The following is a 21,542-nucleotide window of genomic DNA, read 5'->3' as shown; positions in this document are numbered from 1 at the left end:
CACAGTGACTCAAGGATACTGAGGCTGTCAAACTAACACTTCTCATGCTGGTACCACCGCCCACACTGGCATGTTGCAAGCAGGGCCAACACAAGCAAAGGGGCAAGTCAGGCTCTACAGGCTGCCAAGGGGAACAGTAGATGCCAGGAAGCTCGGGGGATGGGGGACTTGGCTGCCTGACTTTGCAGAGTGCTCTCAAGGTGGCCACACCAAGCATTAGCTTAGGGGTGTCTCGTGCCAGGGGCAGGGGTATGATGGTATGTGGCACCTTGTTCTCTTCCCAGATTTGTCTCAAAGTAGCAGCCACGCCCAGTGCTTTTCCAATTCGAGCTACCACGCACTGGCGTGCGGGGGGCCTGCCACCAGCCAGGCCAGCACTCTGGACAGGAACAGCCCCACCAAGGTACCGGGCCCCTGACTCTCCCCAGTCCCCATCCACTGTCTTCCCACTGAGCCCTCCCCTCTGCCCGGGGAAGAAACTGCACCACCACTACCCTACCTAGGGTCTGCACGGAACCAACTGCCAATACAATAAATGGAGCCCTGTGAGCCCACGTGTACACTCTATGTAAAGCGTGTAGGAGGAAGCCAGCAGGCTCTATGGAGCCAACACGGGCCATGCAACCAGCACACATCACATGTAACCAACCACAGCACCACTCAGTGAAGCACACACCCCACACCCTGTGTGCCAAGGCATGTGATCATCATGTAATCACACACAGCCTTGTCACACACAACCACGTGACTACTTTTGCCTCATGTTAACACATATAATGAAAACACCCCACCACTCATCACTGCAGTATGTTACCAACACCACGTGTGCCACAAGCGCACAGAGTACTACCAGTACTCAGGTGCCACCTGATATCCTTGTATCTGGACACACTACATGTTATCAGTACACACCCACAACATACGTTGCTATCAGAACCACCACACGGGACACAGAAACATCAGCCACAGCCAGCGTGCCCACTGACGGAGTCGGGCAGGACTTCAGGGTCAGGTGTGTACCACCCTGGACAGGGCCCTCCCTCACCGCTTCCAACACAGCGCTGGCTGATGGCAAGACGTCCTTTTACGTAAGTCACAGGCCCTCAGGCAGGGACGTCTCAGCACACACATGTGCTAACCCCTGCTCCCAGTATGCCAGGACCTATAATGGGCAGAGAGGTTCAGAAATGAGAAACAGCCCCCAGAGACCACAAGGTCATGCTGCACGCATGCAGACATACACAGCATGGATCACGGGGAGGTTGGGGGCGGGGGGATTGGTACAGCCCCAGGATTCCTGGCGTCTCGTACCTCTGTACCCACCTCTGGGTCAGAAACATGTACAGGAGCACAGTTTTCATCCTCCAGGCCTTAGAGCTGTAGGGATCATTTCTCCCCCTCTGCCCCACAGAAAACATCCACAGACCACAGATCTGGTAGGAATGCATCCTGAACCCCCGCAGCAACAACAGCACAGACCCCATACAGCCCCAAGAGCTATTACTGTCAAGCCAGCACCCAAAGGTCACTCTTCAGGGCTCTCAACTTCAGTTCTCCTATGGAATGGGAGTGCTGCATGCAAGGGACCTTGAGGTCCACGTGCAAAGCCTGTGACCATCAGCTCCAACCCAGCTTCACAGCTTTAGGCCTATCTGAGGAGCCAAGGGAAAGGAATCCAGAAGTTTCCCAGTAGGAGGCCCTTGATTAACAAGAGCCACATTATCAAGGCTACAGTAGACGCAAGGCAAAGGATGCCAGGGATGAGAGGCCAAGTCCCTGTGTCCCTGTCATTCCTGGTCTCATTCTAACAGCGAAGTACCAGTCACCCTCTTTCACTAAGTCAGGGGGTAGAGTTACTGCAGTGCAGCCCACTTGGTGATCCTCTGGCTCACTTCACCCTAGGGCCCCAAAGTGGTTCTGTGTAGTCAAGAACCCTCAGCCTAGCAGATGTGTAGCAGGGGCAAGCAGCTGTGATGACGTGGAAAGGACATGGGTCCAGGAGCTGAGACCTGAGGTGTAGACCCAGCTCTTCTGTGTGTGACCATGCACAGGGCCCACGAGCAGGACTCAGGTCCCCATCTGTGAAATGAGAACAACGATCCTTGCCTCCTACGAAGGGCAGGTGTGAGTGCAGGAAGAGGAGTACCACAGGGACACCCTATCCCAACGCCTTCCCCTGCTCACGTGAAAGGGAGACGCTCTCAGCCTGGATCAGGCGGCAGAGGGGACGCTGATGCTGGAGGCAGCCTCAGCGCCACCCCCTCTGCTAGAGGGCCATGCTGCAGCCGAGACACTGCCAACACTGCCTCCCACAGCTCAGCCCCACCCAGCTGACCTGCCTCCCCCGCCAGGGCCAGCTTGGCTCAGGTCAGTTCTCGGCTCCCCTTTGTCCCGGGGCCTGGAAGCCCTACAGCTTCAGCCAGACAGCTTAGATATGCTCGGCTCCCACTGGGCCCAGCCACACCACGGTGGCCTGTCATGGAACACCTACCTCGTCCATCCCCCCAACGACCTAGCACCTAGGTGGGTCAGGGTCATCACAGGGGTGGCACACGAGGGTGGGCAAAAGCAAAGGCTGGGCAGGGGCATCTCAACGGCACTAGATATTAACTCGTTCTCCTGCTTTCCAAACAGCTCAGTAACAAGTCCCTTGACAGAGACACGGCAGGCTGGACCCCCTACAGCTATGTGAACGTGTTAGGTCAGTAGTGGTTTGAGTCTGGTCCCTGGCCTTCAGGCCCCGCCGTCTTCTCCTTCTCCCACATTGACAGGGGCCCTGTCCCAGCTCCAAGGGAGAGTTAGTAGATAAATCTTAAGCATGATTTCCCCCAGAAAAAGGGGTGTGGGGAGGAAACCCAAGCCCCTACTTCAGTTCTCATAAGCAGATGAGGCCCAGGGCCCCTTTCATTCCTACTAGGGGGTAGGTGAGGGTGGCTGTGACCCAGGACCACAAGGGAGAAAGCTCGGGTCCAGGTGTGGGGATTCAGGTTGGAGGCAAAAGATGCTCTTACCATCTGGGAAAGGGACCCCCTGCCTGAGCCAGGCCCTGCTACCAAGGTGCCCCATTCAAGGACTTCTTCCCTCTGCCCCACTGCCCTGGTGACACCAATTTCTGTGGGGGGTGGGGTGAGGGATGGGGGTGAGAGGCAGCAAGGCCATCTGGCCTCAGCTCTAGCAAACCCCCCTGGCCCCACTGGCTCTAGGCTCCCTCGGATGCTTCACAGAAGCCTTAATTCCCTTCAACCTGCTGCACCCTGCCTCTTGTCCCCCCTCCCACCCCTGTGTTACGCACCCCTCCCCTGCCATACCAGGGCCCTGGGAATAATGGCTGCTCCCTGTCATTCCTCTCACTAGACTCCCATTTCCAGATCAGTGCCCTGGAGGCCAGGTACCCGCCCGAAGACTTCTACATTGAACTTAGACACCTCAGCCGCCCCGCTGAGCTACACTCGCCAGGTTAGACTCCCAGCCCTATACCCTCTATCCCCTGGACCCCTGAGGCCATCCTATAAGACCAGACCCGCACCTACCCCAAATCCCCTTCCTATCCTTTCACCCACCCCATGGACCCAGAACTCTCCCCGTTGAGCCCCTTCCCTCCGACAAGCCTAGTTCCCCATGGGAAGAAGGAAACCCGTCTGCATTCCTCAGTCATTCCTGCTATCATGCTCAGTGGATACGTACAAACTGCAACTGGTTTTACGTGGAGGGAACAAAGCGTAACCACACTCCTTGCAGACCATGGAATACAACCCAAAACCACTGAGAAATGACTTGGGGATGGCTACATCTTTGGGCCCATGGGTGTGGATGACAGAGAGTATACTGGCCAAAAAGCCCAAAGTCCCCCAGAGGGAGAGCCCAGACCAAGCACTCCTAGGTCAAAGGGCAGGTGGTCCAGTAGGGATCTAGATCTAGAGAGGTTGAGGCCGGACGTGTCAACCAACATCCTCTGGGCCCATATATTTAGGCTCAAACCTGATAGCTTGGGAAAGATGCAAAAAGGAGACTTTGAAAGTCAGTCCCTACTGTGGGAGGAGGTGGGGTAGGAGTTACAGAAGTAGGTCCAATGAACAAATAGAGAATGTGGGCCCCCAACAAAGTGCCCCTGCCCCTGAGGGCACCCTGAACACCCGTGGGGCCTAAATTCAGGCTCTAGCTGGTTTCTAGAGCTCAACTGAAATGCAGCTCTAGCAACCCCTGCAGGTCTCTGGGTCCAGGGACAGTAAAAAGAGCAAAGGTCTGAACTCATCTACCCAGTAAGTAGTTATGGGCTTCAGAAACCCTGGGCTTATACCCAGGAGGCTGTGCTCCCGGCTGTCAGCCCCTGGAGCAGTGCTCAGGACATTCAATAATCCCACAGAATACAATCCCCACCCCCAGCCCCTGCAACATACACACACACAATCACCACCCTGCACCCCTTTCCACTTGGAAGCATCCTCTGGGCTCAGCCCAGCTCTCTCTCAATCACTACAGCCAAAGCCACCACACGCCATTTTCTGGCTTACACTGAGGTAGGCTGGTAAACAACGGGAGGGTGTACTTCAGGACATCTGGGTTCTACGTGGAGCTCAACTTCTCACTTGGTGTGGTCTCAGCCAAGTCACTGCCTTTCTTTGAGTCTGTATTGTTCTATAAAAAGGGGGTTAACTTTTTAATAGCCTAGCCTCCATCCCTCAGGGAGGGCAAAGGAAGCCCTGGTCCCAGGATAAAGATGCCAGGGGTTCAGATTGTCGCAGTCCTATTTCTGAGGGGCACAGGTACCTATAGGTCCTTTAGAAGAATAGCGAACTTGAGAAAACTTGGACCTGGCTCTGCTCTCAGTACCGTGTGGAAGGCAGGGAGATAGGAGTAGGCTTCTGCAAATTCCACCAGGGAACTCTATATGGAGGCGGCATGAGGAGGTATCGGAACAGCCATGTGTTGGTCTTCGGTGTCAGACACTGGGGAGAGTTGAGTGGAGTCTAACTGTATTTTAGTAAGCACTTGCTCCCTTGTCTAATACTGCAGCCTCAGTTAAAAGCTGGGGGGGCAGAAATGGCTTTGACTGTGAGCTCAAGTCATTACTGTCCAAATTCAAAGTATCATATAGTTTCTTTTCTGGGATCACCAGCAGCGAAGAACCTGAGCTTGGTCCCTGAAGTTTCACGTCCTTCCTACCTCTGGCTGGTGCTGAGGACCATGCATTGTGGGAGCCTAGGATAAACTGTAGTAGCCAAAAGGGAAAAAAGAAATGCTTGGGATTGAAAAACACTGGAAATGTTGTTCAAAGACAACTCTCAATTATGTGCAAATAGTCCACCCAAAAAAGTGGGGACAGGCGACTAAAAGAGCTGACTGGCTGGGAGTGACTGTATAACCTGTAGAGAGGACTAACCAACCTCAGCTGCCTGTCCACCTTCCTCTGGCTCCCCTCAATCGAGCATCAGACCCACAAGGGGAGCGACAGGCAAGACTAGAGCTATGAGGTGAGAAAGTCTTCACCCTCATTCCAAAATCCAACAGAAATGGGATTTGGAATGTCATACACCCTTCCCCCAAGCTGAGAACTGGTCCTGACTCATTCCCTATCCTACACTCTTGGAACCTGGAACTTCACTTGGTGACTGTAGGTGGCATTAGAACTGCCTGTGATCGCCTCCAGAAGACATTCCCCTCAAAGAGATTACAGAGCAGTAGTGCTAAATATGCAGGGGGTGACAGAGCTCACCACTTACACATAGGAGCTTTTTAAAGAACTCTCGTATGGTCAAGATGATTTAGAGGAGATTAAACCCCGAGTAATTTTCTAGCACTAAAGAACTATTTTCTGGGTAGGAGAGAACAGGAAAAAAAAAGAATACATGTAGTCTAAGTAAACCTCATTCACCTCTCTATTTTTCTTTCCTTTTTCTATTTTTATGCAGGTGCTTGTGGAATGGACAGACGTCAGAACACATACGTTATGGACAAAGGCTTCAAAGGTAGAGTATCTAATCATGATGTACCATTAGGAAGGCTAAGAAAGATAAAGAATGCAAATCTGAAATCGCCAGGGTTTCTACCAGAGACAAAACTATGCATTTCTTCCCCCCATTCCCCAAAAAAAGTTGAAGACCACAAACCTGGGACGGCTGGGTAGCTCTGCCCAGGAGGAGCAATCATAATAATAATGATTTCATCTTTTGATTTCAGTTGAACCTGCTTAGGAAATGCTTGTGGGATTTTTTATAGATGCCAACTAAATGTCTTCGGAAATGCAGAACGTCATTATCCTACCAATTAGTATGAGTTCAATTGATTATGAAATCTGAAATAAAGTCTATCTACTTGCCCCAGAGGCCTCCTGTCATTGCGCTGGCGAGGAATGCCACCCTGCACCTGCTGGCTTTCTGGGGTGCAAGGAATGAAAATGACACCTAGTGTTACTATTGTACGATGCCCCACCTTTACAAGGTCTCTGTCCCATAGAGCAGGGAAGCTAGGACTAATCCCCAGCACGCGAGAACTGCAAGTCAGATCATCCCTCTAGGAAGTATACAGGTGAAGCCACAGATGAAAGGTCAGGTCCTTTCCCAGGCTTGGGGCCTAGGTTTAAAATGAAAGAATGTATGAAATACGCGGCTTTGAAATTATGTCACTTATTAACTATGACAAACCTCTCCAAGGCCCAGTTTCCTCAATTACAACGTTGAGATAAGTATGCTTGTCCTACGGTCTAACAAGGTTACCCTGATTATGCAATAAAAATCACAAATTGGAAGAGTTTTTGCATATTGTACAGGATTATACTGATGTAACAGAGTTGTCCCTTTGTCTCTGAAATCTATTCAAGAATCTCAGCCAGGGACTTCCCTGGTGATCCAGTGCCTAAGACTATGCTCCCAATGCAGGGGGCCTGGGTTCTATCCCTGGTAGGGGAAGCAGACCCCACTTGCCACAACTAAGACCTTGCATAGCCAAATTGAATTTAAAAAAAAGCAACTCAGCCAAACTGAAGGAGATAAGACTTACAGCAACGATCCCAGTGGATATCCTAAATCTACCTGTGTACCAGAATCACCTGGAAAGCTTGTTAAAAATACAGATGCCCACACCCTGCGTCCCCAAGATTCTGATGCAATAAATCAAGAGTGCTGAGTGCCTCAGGGTATCCTTACGTAGCAGATCACCGAACACTTAGAAACCACTGGTCTAGACTGACTCAGATTTCTCATCAGATTTAGCCTAAGACATACCTGAGACACAACTATTTCCTAACCAAGGAGAGCTGGTCATATACAGCCCTTTGTGGGGTGGTTACTAGAAGTAGGGTATGCTAGGGGCGGGTGGCGGTGAGCACTGTGTTCTGAACAACAGAGCAGGAAGAACAAGTCTCCACCAGAACATGTATGTGCCCTGCCCAAGAGAACTATCTGAGGACAGGAGGCCACCCATAGGCTCCTGGTCAGCCAAAGAACCCTACCCCCTTGGGAGCATCATTCTGGCTTTTTTTTTTTTTTTGACTTAAACCACCCGAATGAATTTTTGACTTAAACCACCCGAATGAAAGCGAGCACCATCACAGTAGATGAAGCTAAACAAAAGAAAAGACAACTATACTATTTCATCACCGTGATCTTGGACCTCAGTTTCTTCAAGAGGCATGGGGACTGGACAAACCTCTCTACGGGCCCTTGACAGCTCTGAGAATACCCATGACTCAAGCCTGAACGAACGCAGACAGGCCCAGACAGCGCAGCACATGAGCACACACTTCCCAACGCACTGTGTGTCCTGCACACTGTGGTAAGGGCTGTCCCTCGCAGCCACGAACGCGAAATGCAGTTAAGGACAGCAGTGTCCCAGCCTTGGCGCCATGCACTCCTGTTTTGTGGGATCATCCGAGTCTGAGTGCAGGGGAGGCCGAGCAGGCTAGCAGCCAGGTTTTGTTTCACCACCCTATAAATCTGATCCTCTAAATTGGAGAGAAAAGAGGACTATATAGGCAAATGTACCAACAGGTATTAGGGATCCACACACCAGAAACCACAAGAAAACAAAATCACAGGTCAGAGCTTTACACGTATCAAGGACATGGAATAAACCCCACCAACTGGATGTCCCCCAAAAAACATTCAATAAACAAGTTATGTACCAGGAGTGCAATTGTTACCTAAAACTACTGGGCCAGACCAAATCAGTGGTTATCGGGGTTAAGAGTATTAGTGTTCTCTGAACTCAGTGGGAAAGAGACCTGATCTGGGAGTTAAAAGATCTGGGTTCTGTGGGGGAATTCCCTGACAGTCCAGTGGTTAGGACTTGGCACTTTCACTGCCAGAGGCCACGCTCAATCCCTAGTTGAGGAATGAAGATTCTGCAAGCCCCAGAACTCAGACAAAAAATTAAAAGAAAAAGAAAAGAAAGAATTCTACTCTTGGTTCTTGCTGTGTAGCACCGATTAGATCACGGTGCTGTTTTCTGGGTCTTGGTTTCTTCCTCTATTAGGACAGGGTCTCTAAAGCCCTTTCCAGCTCTGACATGCTAATTCTTAACGTAATTCAGTCAATGCTCCCTCTCTCCCGCTACTTCCTGAAGACCTCCCCTCACTGTCACCCAGGAGGTTGCATGAGACCACTCATACTGCTAACCCCATTTTCTCTCTAAACACCTTTCCATCTCTCCTTCCTCTTCCTGACCCTCAGCACAATTATTCCCCAACAAACTGCTTCATGACAACACTTTTCTGTCATGCATTTCAAAGTGCTACAGAAGAAATCCTCCCCACCGGTCTCCATCACCCTTCTCCTGAAATCCTGGGTCCTGCTGCTGCTGCCGCTTTCCCCACCTGTATGCCCTTGCTAATGCAACCTCCAGGTGTCTCCTTGCAGTAACCGTGGCTTCCAAGCTAGTCAGGAGCCCACTGACATCCTGAAAATTGTTTTCAGCCAGTTTTTTCCCCTCCCTCTAGTTCTCCTTCTGGCCCTGAGATCTCCCCAACTCCTCTCCCCAGTCCTTCTCTCTCAATCAAGAGAAAGGTGAGAAGTCAGGGCCCAGGAAGAGAAAAGGCAGTGCAGCCTCCTAATATGAGTAGGCTGAGAAGGAGAGAGATGGGTATTTGGTGCCTGGGTTTTCAGCAACAGTGAAATATTGGCCTTAACTAGATGATAATGTGAACCTAAAGGCTGGGGTTGGGTTTCCCTGTTGAATCAATGTTAAAGAATCTGCTTGCCAAACCAGGAGACCAGGTTGGATCCCTGGATCAAGAAATCCCCTGGAGAAAGAAATGGCAACCCACTCCCGTGTTTTTGCCTGGGAAATTCCATGTGGGCTATAGTCCATGGCGTTGCAAAGAGTCGGACACAACTTAGTGACTGAACAACAAAGGCTAGTGTTAAGTTCAAATCCTACTCACAAGGTGGCCTTGGGAAGTCATTTCCCCTCTCTCGATTTGCTGCTTCCATTATAAGATGAAGATGTTTCAACCAGCTCATTTCAGAGACCCCTTCTGCCTCTGATATGTGGCTGTACGTGATTTGGGAGAGGTAGGAACTATGTGAGCAGCAGTGCCAGGGCATTACAGGGCTACATCTGCAGGCTTGATGCTAATTACAGGCCTTGAAGAGCTTGGGTGGCCTTGCTTGAAGCTTCCCTTTTCTTTGCAACACGCCCAAAGTGCAGACACTGGCACAGAAGTGGGGCTATAAACAGATGAGGAAGTGTCCTATAGCAGCTGGTTATTCTTCCCCTTGCCCCGCCCTCCCTCAGGGCAGGCAGGTAGATGACTCATCTGGAGAGAGGAAGAGCTTCCTGAAGTACAGTTTTCCAGCTGGCCTTGCCCTTCCCCTCCTTCCAGTCCTCAGAAGTAGAATCCAGATTATTCTATATTTCAACACCCTCCCACCACCACCTCAAAACACACACGCGCGTGCGCACACACTCTTCTCCATCATTTTGTCTTTACCTCTGGCCCCTTTACGGATGATACAGCTGCTCCCTGAAGCTAGCCCCTATTCCCACAAAACCCAGCTTCTCTTTTATCCAGTTAGGTGCATCCCCTGCTACAGAGCAAACTCTTTATTTCCCCAAACTTGAAAGCAGCCAACTTTTCTAGTGGATACAAGAGAAGCACTACTGGTTGGCTGAATCTCTGTTAGGCAAGGAGCTAGAGTGTCAAGGCTTTCCCAATGCTATAAGAATTGGTCATGGGATGTCCACAAAAAGCCTACAGCTTGGGTTTCTCAGCAGAACTGGGCCCCATAGATAAAACACCTTCCTTGTTGAAGGTGAACTGTATCTTTAGATACAGTTTGCAGTTAGGATATAAGAGAGGAGGTGGTTGTAGCTAAGTCAGGTCCAACTCTTCTGTGACCCCCTGGACTGTAGCCCACCAGGCTCCTCTGTCCTTGGAATTCTCAGAGCAAGAACACTGGAGTGAGCAGGCATTCCCTTCTCCAGGGGATCCTCTTGACCCAGGAAGTGAGCCCCAGTCTCCCAAATTGCAGGAAGATTCTTCACCATCTGAGCCACCAGAGAAGCCCATAGACAGGGTAACAAAATGTGAGGGGAAAACATCTTGATTGGATATCAGAGAAGGTAGGGGTTGTCCTAACTTACTAACATTAGGCAAACTTTATGAGCTTTAGTTTCCTCATTTCTAAAGTAGTAATACTAGTCCTTACTGCCTGGGCCCCCTGCACAGATGTAACAAGAATCAAATGATCTAACTGGAGTGAGCGGAGCCCAGCAATGTGTGCTATAAAGCGAGCTATCATTAATCATCCAATTTTAGAAAATATGTAACTGAGTCAGGTGCCAATTAAAGCAAAAGGATGTTCCTGCATGGGGAGGAGGGGCGAGATGTAGGACTTTCCACTCAGGTAGCAGCCCTTCTTGAAGCAACACTGGAAGGCCTCAGCTTCCATGTGAGCAGCCGAGTCATAAAGCCTTACTACTTGGCTGGGAACCTCAAGTGGGAACAGCTCGCCAGCTGGGGTTCTTGGACTTAATTAACCCCAATCCACTTATACTAAGGAACAAAGTATTCACTAGAAGCAATTTAATGTGGCTCAGGTAGGTCATGACCAAGGACCCACAGCCACCTTCCCCCCATGAGCACCTCACCAGCAGTTAGGCCAATCCAGGCTCCCTTCAGTCTGTGCTAGGGCTGGCTGGGACTGCTATCTAGCGAGGACGTTTTCTCGGGACTTCCCTAGTGGTCCAGGGGTTAAGAATCAGCCTGCTAATGCAGGGGCATGAATTGGACCCCTGGTCCAGAAAGATCCCACCTGCCAGGAGCAACTAAGCCTGGGTACCACAACTACTGAGTCTTTGCACTAGAGCCCGGGCGTCACAACTTCTGAAGCCAGCTCGCCTAGAGCCCGTGCTCCACAACAAGAAAAGCCACCACAGTGAGCAGCTGGCGCACCACAACCAAGAGCTGCCTCCACTTGCCACACTAGAGAAAAAGCCTGGGGGTAGCAACGAAGACCAAGGGCAGCCAAAAATAACTTTTAAAAAATATTTTCTCGTCTCTAGGGTTCTAGGCTAGAGACGGCACAAGGCTCACATCTCTCTCTCTCTGCTTGTGGGCTAAGTTGTGACACAACGTGCTCCAAGCCTGGTTCTGGAGCTTGCTTTAATACCGACGAGCAGTGTGACCCTGGGGAAGTCACTTCCCTATTCAAACCTCAATTTCCTCATAAGCAGTAAAGCGGAAGGGGAAATAATAATTACTGCTGTGCCTACGCTAGAAGGAACTAATAGGTGAATGCAGTTTTGTACAAGATTGAGGAAACGTTAATTGTTAAAACAAACATAAATAACCCTTCACTAACAAAGAAGTGTTAGTCGCATTTGACTCTGTGAACCGATGGACTATAGCCCACCGGGCTCCTCTGTCCATGGGACTCTCCAGGGAAGAATACTGGAGTGGATAGCCATTCTCCTCTCCAGGGGATCTTCCTGACCCAGGGGTCAAACCTAAGTCCCCTGCATTGCAGGCAGATTCTTTACCAGCTAAGCCACCAGGGAATCCCAACAAAAAAAACAAATCCCCTCCAACCAGTTCCCTGTTGTGGGAGCAGACTCCTGCGGCGGCACACATGTCGGCCACTGCAGCCACGTGGAGTGCCCTGCTCTCCCTGGAGGGACCTCCAGTCACCTCCTGAATTACATTACCACTTCCACTTCTTTACATTTTTATTAATTTCACAAGTTGGAGGCAGAAGGCACAGATAAAGAGCGGCCCAAAATGTAATCTATGGTGGTTCTAGGGAAAGAGCATCTGAAAATTTTACCATCTGCTACCACTTATAGAAATTTAGAGCTGAGAAAGAGAGAAATTTCACCATCTGCTACCACTTAAAAGAAATTTAGACTTCTAAGATCACTCTTGACTAAAGTCCCTGCAACTCAGTGCTTATTTCTAGAGCCCCCTGGCTGGCAGAGCCTAGAAGGAGGGCCAGAGCTGCCGGATTAGAGTCTTCTGCTTTTTCTGGGCAAATTCTGCCACATTTGAAACAATCAACAGGAGGCAGTAATTTTCCCCCAAAAGGGAAAACAGCAGAGAGACTGAAGGAAGGGTTCCCCTTTCCTTGTGACTCCCAGTGACAAAGAAAACCTTCTTCCTCCAGGGAGCTACAGTTACCTTGCTTCATATTTGGAAATTAGTTTGCAACCTTTCATACCCTAATATACTCGGAAGTCTTAGGGATGACACACCTGAGAGACGCTAGGAGAAGCAACGTGAGTTCTCCCGGGATCAGAAAAAGATTCTGCAAAATTAGACTTCAGTGAGCATTCACAAGAACAGGAGTAAGTGACCCCACAAGATATACTGCAGGCTTGCTAGAAAACAGGAACTTTCCAAAGCCTCGCTTGAAACCAAGGTGCTTTTTAAACCTGTTACACTTCAACCTGCCCTGCCTCTCATCATGAGCTTCGCGAGAGCACGGGTACTACCCGTGGGCTGGCTAAAGGTTGCCAAACTGCTGACACCTGTGCCGAATCACACACCTACTGCCAAACCTAAGCTTGGTCGTCAAAAAGAATTCAGAAAAATGATGTCACAGAAAACACACAAGCCGAGGAGTCCCGAGGCCTGGATTCAAGTACTGGCACTGCCATGCATGTGCCATGTGACCTCAGCCAAGTCACTTCAGCTCCCTGGGCCACCATCCTCTAAAAGGCAAACAGTCAACTATCCTGGCAGGATTTTGTAAAAATTAAACAACAGATGTGAAAGCACATTATGAACATCTTGAATTAATCCCTTTCTGATGCTCTGCCTGACTACTAAAACAAAAAAGTTCTTATCCCCCCAAAAACATGTTTCTTTAAAAAAAAGAACTCTGCTTACCTCAGAAAGCATTTCTCAACGTAGTTAGTAAATGAATCTTAGACTGTCATAGGCATTTACAACTTCACAAGTCTGACAGCACATAAACTGTACTCTGCTTTTGGTATTTAAGCGTATGTCCTTGTTTGTCCTAAGAAATTTCTCTTGCCTTGCAGATTACATGAAAGAATCCGTGTGCAGTTCTAGCACTTGTTCCTTGAATAGCAGTGAAAACCCTTATGCCACAATTAAGGACCCACCCATCCTCACCTGCAAGCTTCCAGAAAGCAGCTATGAAGAAATGAAGTCGCCTGTGCACAGGGGGTCTCCGTACACAGATGTGCCATCCTTGTCGACATCTAATAAAAATATATATGAAGTTGGTAGGTGTCTCAAATAAGTAACTTAGTGACAGCAGGGCACTAGTGCAGCATCCGAAGTAAAATCAGCCCTCTCCAGTCCCCGTTTTGAAAACATCCCCTTCTTTTGTTGTTTTTTTAAGGAATTCAAAGTGAGCTGTCTTTCACAGGACCTCTATCCACTCTCATACAAGAAATCAAATTCTTGTGCCAACTCTGCTTTTTAAAAAACACTAAGTATGAAGCAGAAATACTGACTGGGGGTGGGGAGCTGGAGAGCCGATATACATACATACACACACACACACACACACACTCCTCAACTGACTGTTGACACAAATTCCTGTTTAAAACAGAAAACAATCAGAACAGACAGTTTGCAAGTTTTGAAATTATCTTGTTCTACTTTCTCCCAGTTGAACCCATGTCCCTGAGTTCACTGATAAGACTCCTACCGCTAGGATAGTCTAAGGTCCCTTGGTTTTGACCAGAGCTTGGGATTCTGACAACACACTCACTTAGATTTTCAATCTCTTTAACAAGCCTCAGTCCTAACCCTCATACACTTATCCTAAGTCCTTGGTTTCTCTCCCCACCAAGTTAAATAGAATTCTTTTCCCCCGCCCAACGAGGCAACTAAAGCTAATCTGTTCTCTGAACTCATTTTTCACTATATTCCTTAGAGCCCACGGTCAGTGTGGTCCAAGAAGGCCGCGGTTGTAACCCCAGCTATATCCAGAATCCATACGACCTACCTAGGAACAGCCATATTCCTGGTCATTATGACCTCCTCCCAGTAAGACAGAGCCCTGCCAGTGGGCCATCCCAGGACAAGCAGTCTTAAGAGGGATAAGCCTCTCTCTTGCAATGTGCTCTGCTGAATATTCTCTGACTCTCTGAAAGAAGACAATCCCTTGACTTGAAATAATGGTACAGACTGACTCCAGCTGCGTATTAGTTATAACACCTGGAACTAAAGAAGAGCTTCCAAGGGACTGGATTAATTGTTCAAAAAGTCTGTTCTCAAAACCAAAATTTCCCACCCACTCACCCCCAACCCCAAATGCTCTGGATGACATGATCTTTTAAAACATTTAAGATACAGCTACTCATCAACACCAGCTAAATATATATATATATATATATTTATCTATCTATCTATATATATATATATAATCTGAAACATGATGCTTAGAAAGCATGTAGAATAGGTTTTACCAACTTTCCTAAGAGGAAAGGGAACTGGGGAGGTGAGGGGATTACTTGGAGGCACCTGAAATGTATATGTATCTTTAGTTCCTGTTACCCTCAATTATCTGCTTTATTGCCGAAGATAATTGATACATAGACACAAACTGTGTTAACATCAATCCTAAAGCACCTGTACATGTATGTCAGGTCAAACAAATTATAACAGCCAAGCTTACAGAGTTTAATATATAGTCTAATGCTGACAACTTCAATTTTTTTTTTTAATAAAACTTTAAGAAATACAAATTAACTCTCCCTCTTCTGCCCCTGGTAGGAGTAGAAGAAAAAAGTTTCCAGAGCACAGCAGCCTCTTTCAGTCAAACAATGATTTCTAAGCCAGCTTTACCAAATCTTGCCAATTCAAAGTTCAAGAACATTGCAGGCCGATCCCGGCCTTGTTGTATCTCCTTAGCCATCCAATTCCTGAGTCATTTCATATGAAATAAAACTCTGAGATGATGCCTTTCAGCAAGCAGTCATAGACTGGTAAGAATTAAATATCCCTACAAATGGTTATTTGGCCTCCCGAATTTATTTTGGTTGGCATTCCTTGACTCAGAAAAGTACATGCTTTCAAGCATTTCTTCATAAATCTTGAGCTTGATGTAGTATGGAACCTAAAACTGTAGAAGAGATTAGACTCCCACTTTCAGGAAGTAGAAATCCACTTCCTAAAAGTGGATATGGGAAGTTTAAGTTGTTAAAGTGCATTATGCTTTTTGATGGAACTAAATGAAATGATTAAAGAATGGACTGTAACAAATTGCTGTGACATGATGTAAAAACTTAAGTATATGAACTACTTCCACCTTCCAAGCACCATCTACTGAGATGGCCAAAAATGTATTACAAGAGCTTAATGCCCCCGATTCCAGTATTTGGTGTATCTATATGTTCTACTTTAATGAATATAAACTAGAGCTCAGATGGGTCAAAAAGCCACCACTCCCAAACCCTAAGGAGGACCTCCTCACAAGAATTGAACACCCAAAGGGCAAACTGAGAAAACCAACGGACACCCCGATACCACTCCATTCCCTGATTAACAGTCCAGGCCATAAAAAATACTTCCAAACAGGTATATAGAAGAGGAACCAAGTGACTGTAAATGACTGCAAAGCTGGAACAGCTGCTACAGGAAATGTGGGAGTTCTGCAGCCCTTGACACACACTGGAAGTCTGCCATGGAACCCATTAGTTTGGGCAATAACCAGCAAAAGCAAGAAAATAAATGAGTAAATCCTCCCTCCCCCACTTCACTCAAGGCGTAAACAAATTTTACTGTTAGGGGAAATATAACACTTACATGAATGCTGCATGTGTGCATGGGAGCAAGTGATCAGCAACAGCAGATTTACTTTCCAAAAAGCCTTATTAAAATATAAATACTAGAAAATTACTTTGTAGGCCCAAGGAAATGTTTCTCATACATATGTAGAAATATAGATAAGAGACTTACCTCAGTATTTCAGGGCAACAAGTGCTCAAGTATCTTGTCAAGTAAGGATCTACAAGCATGGTGAAGTCAGATCAACAAAGAGGAACTTGGTCTCAATCCCAGTTTTACCTTCTTCCCTCACCCTGCGTGTACAGTAACTACTGCCTGGCAAACAGCAAACAAGCAGCATCACTCAAGTTTCAAGTTTCACCTCTTTTTTGCTGAGTATCTTCTGGGCAAAATTCAGCAAGAGGTGACATGGTAAATTGCAAAAGCACTGGGTCAAGATTAGTGTAACTTGCCCTCTCTGGGTTCCTTTTTTCCCCATGTATTTAAAAAAAAAAAAAGGGAGAAGCAGAGAAAGGTAAGGGAGCTCTAACAACCCTAGCTCTAGCATTCTATGATTTTCAAAGAAATGTAATACAACTCAAATCAGGCAATACAATGGAGAAGGGAAAGGCAGAGGGTGTGATTAATCTATTGTGACAATAGCAACCTTCACATAATTAAGAGTTACGGATAAAAGACATTTCAATCTGAGAGAGCAACTACTAGGAACTTCTGTCTAGCACTGTCACAAATAGGTTCATGGTCAACCTAAACACGTGCCCTGTACATTAAATTGGCAACTTGGAAAAATCTGTGCAATTACTTTACAGAAATTAAGTTTTGACTCAGTGATGTGCATACAATTCAAATGAATAAGAACAACACAATTATTGTACAATAGCATAATGCAACTATGAAATGGCAATACTTTTTTAAACAATCCAGATTTGTAATATATTTGTTCACTGTGCAAAGGGATCATACCTTGTACAAAATAAAGTGGATTTCTCAAACTAATTTAACAAGAATGCCTACTGTTGTGCTGCACACTGAAAATGTGTCTATAATCTACACCTTAGGTTTAAAGGTACAACTAACCTACATTTTGTGTGGTCACTCTAGAGAGCCAGAAAAGTGAAAATCATCCTGATAAGGGTTTGAAAATAAAAGTGAAACGGTTCTATCAAAGTTATAAGAAGACAGTCTCTCCCTTTAAAGTAATGAATGGGAACAACACATTCATGCCCCAAAACTGTTGAAGAACTGCACACACATGAGTATACTCAAATAGAGAACTTCTCTGCTTTCACAAATATGTGGACTCAAAGACAAGTATTACAACTTGTGCTCAGCTCCAGAGGCACAAAGGTACTTCTATGGAAAGGAATAAAGGGAAATGTAATGGCCACCTAATTTGTATAAGTGTAATGAATAGCTGTCTGCCAATAGAAGTTATCACCCACTATAGTACGCTGGGTGCATCTATTTTAGGATCTTTTAAAACATTATGCTTGTGACCTAACTGGTAAAGAAGAAGCAGAATTAATTTTGTAATAAAATACAGATGCTAAAAATAGCTTACTGAATGCATTCAATGGTGTATGTTTAAAATTTCTCCCTTATATTTTCATTTCAAAGTTTTATATGTACTCCTCATACTTAAGTCAAACTAAAGCCTTTCAACTTGTCAGTTCACAAGGCTTAATGTGGTAGTCAAGTCAACTTAATAAAATGCCTATCCAATCCCAAAGAAAGGCAATGCCAAAGAATGCTCAAATTACCACACAATTGCACTCATCTCACACGCTAGTAAAGTAATGCTCAAAGTTATCCAAGCCAGGCTTCAGCAATACGTGAACCATGAAGTTCCAGATGTTCAAGCTTTAGAAAAGGCAGAGCAACCAGAGATCAAATTGCCAACATCCGCTGGATCATCAAAAAAGCAAGAGAGTTCCAGAAAAACATCTACTTCTGCGTTATTGACTATGCCAAAGCCTTTGACTGTGTGGATCACAATAAACTGTGGAAAATTCTGAAAGAGATAGGAATACCAGACCACCTGACCTGCCTCTTGAGAAATCTGTATGCAGGTCAGGAAGCAACAGTTAGAACTGGACATGGAACAACAGACTGGTTCCAAATAGGAAAAGGAGTACGTCAAGGCTGTATATTGTCACCCTGCTTATTTAACTTCTATGCAGAGTACATCATGAGAAATGCTGGGCTGGAAGAAGCAGAAGCTGGAATCAAGATTGCCGGGAGAAATATCAATAACCTCAGATATGCAGATGACACCACCCTTATGGCAGAAAGTGAAGAGGAACTAAAAAGCCTCTTGATGAAGGTGAAAGTGCAGAGTGAAAAAGTTGGCTTAAAGCTCAACATTCAGAAAACTAAGATCTTGGCAACTGGTCCCATCACTTCATGGGAAATAGATGGGGAAACAGTGGAAACAGTGTCAGACTTTATTTTGGGGGGCTCCAAAATCACTGCAGATGGTGACTGCAGCCATGAAATCAAAAGACACTTCCTCTTTGGAAGAAAAGTTATGACCAACCTAGACAGCATATTAAAAAGCAGAGATATTACTTTGCCAACAAAGGTCCGTCTAGTCAAGGCTATGGTTTCTCCTGTGGTCACGTATGGATGTGAGAGTTGGACTGTGAAGAAGGCTGAGCACCGAAGAATTGATGCTTTTGAACTGTGGTGTTGGAGAAGACTCTTGAGAGTCCCTTGGACTGCAAGGAGATCCAACCAGTCCATTCTGAAGGAGATCAGCCCTGGGATTTCTTTGGAAGGACTGATGCTAAAGCTGAAACTCCAGTTCTTTGGCCACCTCATGCGAAGAGTTGCCTCATTGGAAAAGACTGTGATGCTGGGAGGGATTGGGGGCAGGAGGAGAAGGGGACGACAGAGGATGAGATGGCTGGATGGCATCACCGACTCGACGGACATGTTTGAGTGAACTCCGGGAGTTGGTGATGGACAGGGAGGCCTGGCGTGCTGTGATTTATAGAGGGGTGGCAAAGAGTCAGATACGACTGAGTGACTGAACTGAACTGAACCAAAAATAGTGTATTTTTGCAATTTAGAGATTAAGACTCATTCAGAAAAGATATAACAGACAATCCTCAAAACAGGGAGGCTGGGGCTTTGACATCTAAGTGAAAGATAATACATAATCAAGAGTTGTAAGGCTAAAAAAGGTATTTACTAAGAATAATAGTGTTTTAAGTCTATGACTTTAAGACTCAGAATACCACCGAATACCATAAATGATAGCAATAAATGATAAAGGCAGCAGGTTGTGTACTTAATCACTACAAGCTGTGCATTCAATACAGAAGATTCTAGAATGGTGCTACTAGCCATTCATGAAGCCAGAGGAGAGACAGAAGAGGCCCAATTCATCTGTATATGGCAACAGAAGATGGAAAATCTCAGAACGGGTGGATGATAGATACATAAAGGATTCATCATACTATTATTTATACTTGCATATAATAATTATTAGGGCTTCCCAGGTGGCTCAGTGGTATAGAATCCTCCCGCCAATACAGGGAATGCGGGTACAATCCCTGGATTGGGAAGATCCCCTGGTGAAGGAAATGGCAACCCACTTCAGTGTTCTTGCCTGGGAAATCCCTTGGACAGAGGAGCCTGGTGGGCTACCATCCATGGGAGCACAAAGAATCAGACTGAGCACAATGTAACAATTACTATATATTATTTATGTAGTAATTTTATATAAAATTTTTTAAAGATGCTTAATCTAAATGGTAATTCTCAGACTACAGCTCCCAAGCTAAACTAGAATGAACCCTAGGATTTGGCCCTTCACTCTTTCCCATGCTCCTTCTTTATTGTTTCAACACAGGGTTGTAGGAGAGATAACATTAGGAGTATCAGTATGAACAAAGCACCTTCCCTACTTTTGTGGATCTTACAATATAGCAGGGATAAATAGAGGGCCCTGATGATTCAGTAGGGTGGTGACTATGTATTTCCTTCCTTCTAGCTTTCTGTAAAGCTAGAAAGACTCTGAGCAGTGGTCCAGTCCAAACCCACAGGAGGAAACTCTAGCCTGTAGCAAAAGCTGTCAGATTACCTCTTCATTCCAGTTTCTGCCTCCAAGGGCGCTGTTTAGCCTAGTAGATAGCCCTGCAGAGCCTTGGGAATGAGTGCTGAAAGCAGTAATCTTGCTCATTTGGATGGGGATAACATGGTCTGAGATTTTGTGGTCTGAGGCAAAGTTAAGTTACATTGACTCAAACACAGGAAAGGAATCCTGTTGGGTATTTTCACCACCATCACTGGTACTAATAATAGAGTAGTTAACAGCCAATACACATGACATCTGTGCCAGGACCTATCAATTGTATGCTCAATTATGTTAAATAATTCAATTCCAATGTGGAGACTACTAATAATTAGATTACTTTACTAATAGCCAAATAATGCCATTTATATCATGTGTGTGAATACACAAACCTATACACTTGGATTTAATCATTGCTTCTATTGGATTCAGTCCAGGAACTCATCTACCTTACTAGATTCTTCTTAGAGATAATAATAATTAAAAAAATTAAACACAAAAGTTTTTAAAGGTTCTCTCTCCCAAACACAAATATATTTCAAAGTATATATTAAAAGCCAGCGGAATTTTAACAGTAAAAGCCCAAAAAACAAGCAATTCTCAGTTCACAGTTGACAAAGCAGCCCCTCAAGTGTTTCTCTCCCCATAATACATATGGTACTTTGATGCATATTGTTGAAACAGTCATTCTGCAAATGTTCTGAAAGCTTTCGTCTTATTTAATGGCATTAACATGGAAATAAAGATAGGATTTTAATCAAGTTATTGTTAGACCAGAAACATCTTGCAAAGTGTACGCCTGACTTTAACTTAGCTATTAAATTTTAGTTAGAATGTATAATAATTTGGCTCTAGTACCTGAAAAACGGGTACATTCATAGGATTACTGAATTAAAGCTAGGATACACCTCCAAAAGGATCTAATCCAGTCCCCTGGAGAAAGTGAGGCTCAGAGACACATGACTAGAAGACCTGTGGCTAATATCCAAGCTTTGTCACCCACTCTATTATACCTACCATGTTCAACCTTTTATCTCAGATTTAACATACTTTCTAATTTTATGCCTAGTATCAACTTCCTTTCAAATATTCTTTCTCTATCCAATTCGGTTTTTAGGCAAATGGATACTTCAATAAAAATTCTCTCTCAGTCTAATCCTGATGGTCTCCTTTACTTAAATGGTAGTCAAGACTGTGGTTTTTCCAGTAGTCATGTATGGATGTGAGAGTTGGACTATAAAGAAAGCTGAGTGCCGAAGAATTGAT

General features: G+C 45.9%; 1 protein-coding gene across 10 annotated transcripts in view; it reads left to right on the top strand.

The window, feature by feature from the left end:
- MEGF11 (multiple EGF like domains 11) overlaps positions 1-17,194 on the top strand; it is a 393,555-nt gene extending 376,361 nt beyond the window's left edge. For 2 of the 10 annotated variants that reach the window (XM_061430121.1, XM_061430120.1), the window contains 5 exons: positions 285-403; positions 2,635-2,701; positions 3,355-3,456; positions 5,910-5,966; positions 13,477-17,194. In XM_061430121.1, the coding sequence (XP_061286105.1) occupies positions 285-403; positions 2,635-2,701; positions 3,355-3,456; positions 5,910-5,966; positions 13,477-13,700 (569 nt within the window). In that variant the 3' untranslated portion in view covers positions 13,701-17,194. Of the gene's footprint in view, positions 1-284; positions 404-2,634; positions 2,702-3,354; positions 3,457-5,909; positions 5,967-6,177; positions 7,083-13,476 lie in introns of those variants that run through there. The other 8 variants (XM_061430127.1, XM_061430123.1, XM_061430130.1 and 5 more) reach the window with 7 other exon arrangements.
- Positions 17,195-21,542: the final 4,348 nt, after the last annotated feature.

Source organism: Bos javanicus, chromosome 10 (genome assembly GCF_032452875.1).
Source record: "Bos javanicus breed banteng chromosome 10, ARS-OSU_banteng_1.0, whole genome shotgun sequence".
In the NCBI taxonomy this organism is placed as follows: domain Eukaryota; kingdom Metazoa; phylum Chordata; class Mammalia; order Artiodactyla; family Bovidae; genus Bos; species Bos javanicus.
This window is presented reverse-complemented; position numbering and strand designations above follow the sequence as displayed.